Source organism: Ovis aries, chromosome 8 (genome assembly GCF_016772045.2).
Source record: "Ovis aries strain OAR_USU_Benz2616 breed Rambouillet chromosome 8, ARS-UI_Ramb_v3.0, whole genome shotgun sequence".
Classification (NCBI taxonomy): Eukaryota; Metazoa; Chordata; class Mammalia; order Artiodactyla; family Bovidae; genus Ovis; species Ovis aries.
In genome coordinates, this window is record NC_056061.1 from 78967475 (window position 1) to 78968181 (window position 707).

The 707-nt window shown below is 49.4% G+C and overlaps 1 protein-coding gene across 1 annotated transcript; it reads left to right on the forward strand.

Annotated features, from left to right (window-relative positions):
* Positions 1 to 226: 226 nt before the first annotated feature.
* On the forward strand, positions 227 to 451 carry LOC106990322 (non-histone chromosomal protein HMG-17-like). Its single transcript, XM_042253781.1, has one exon. The coding sequence runs from the start codon at positions 227 to 229 to the stop codon at positions 449 to 451; it is 225 nt and encodes a 74-aa protein (XP_042109715.1).
* Positions 452 to 707: the final 256 nt, after the last annotated feature.

Genomic DNA, 707 nt, shown 5'->3' on the forward strand with positions numbered 1-707 from the left:
CCCAGCTTTGATCCCTGGTCTGGGAACTAAGATCCCACTTGCCGTGGGGCAACTAAACCCATGCACCACAACAGAGATGCTTCCATGCCACAGTGAAGAGCCAACACAGAAGAAGAGGTGAGAGGGACCCCTGGACCGACCAATGCCCGCGTGCCCCTGCATGCCCGGGCGCAGCATCTACGTCCCGCCCCCATCACCGCCATGCCCAAGAGAAAGGTTGAAAGTAATGCTACAGGAGATTAAAGCCGAGGTGAAAGACGAACCACAGAGAAGATCTGCAAGGTTATCTGCTAAACCTGTTCCTCCAAAGCCAGAACCCAAGCCTGCAAAGGCCCCTGCAAAGAAGGGAGAGAAGGGACCCAAAGGGAAAAAGAGGAAAGCTGATGCTCGCAGGGATGAAAATAACCCTGCAGAAGAGGAGCTGATAAACAGACCAGGCACAGAAAGCTGAAGGTGCTGGAGATGCCAAGTGGAGTGTGTGCATTTCTGTTAACTGTGTACTTCTGGTGACTGAGCAGCTGGAAATACTATTTTTTATGAAGTTTTATAAAAATGCAGAATTTTTTAAGCTATGTTGTTAGCACAAAGAATACTTCATTGTTGTTTTGGGGGTTGGTGGAGGGGTAAGGATACATGTCACTAACGGAGCATCTCCAAAGCTGGGTTGACATGGAGGGAGAAACATCTTTCCCATCTAGCTTTGAGAG

Excerpts from the sequence above, each read along its gene's own strand:
- LOC106990322 (XM_042253781.1), top strand. The coding sequence starts at position 227 with ATGCTACAGGAGATTAAAGCCGAGGTGAAAGACGAACCACAGAGAAGA.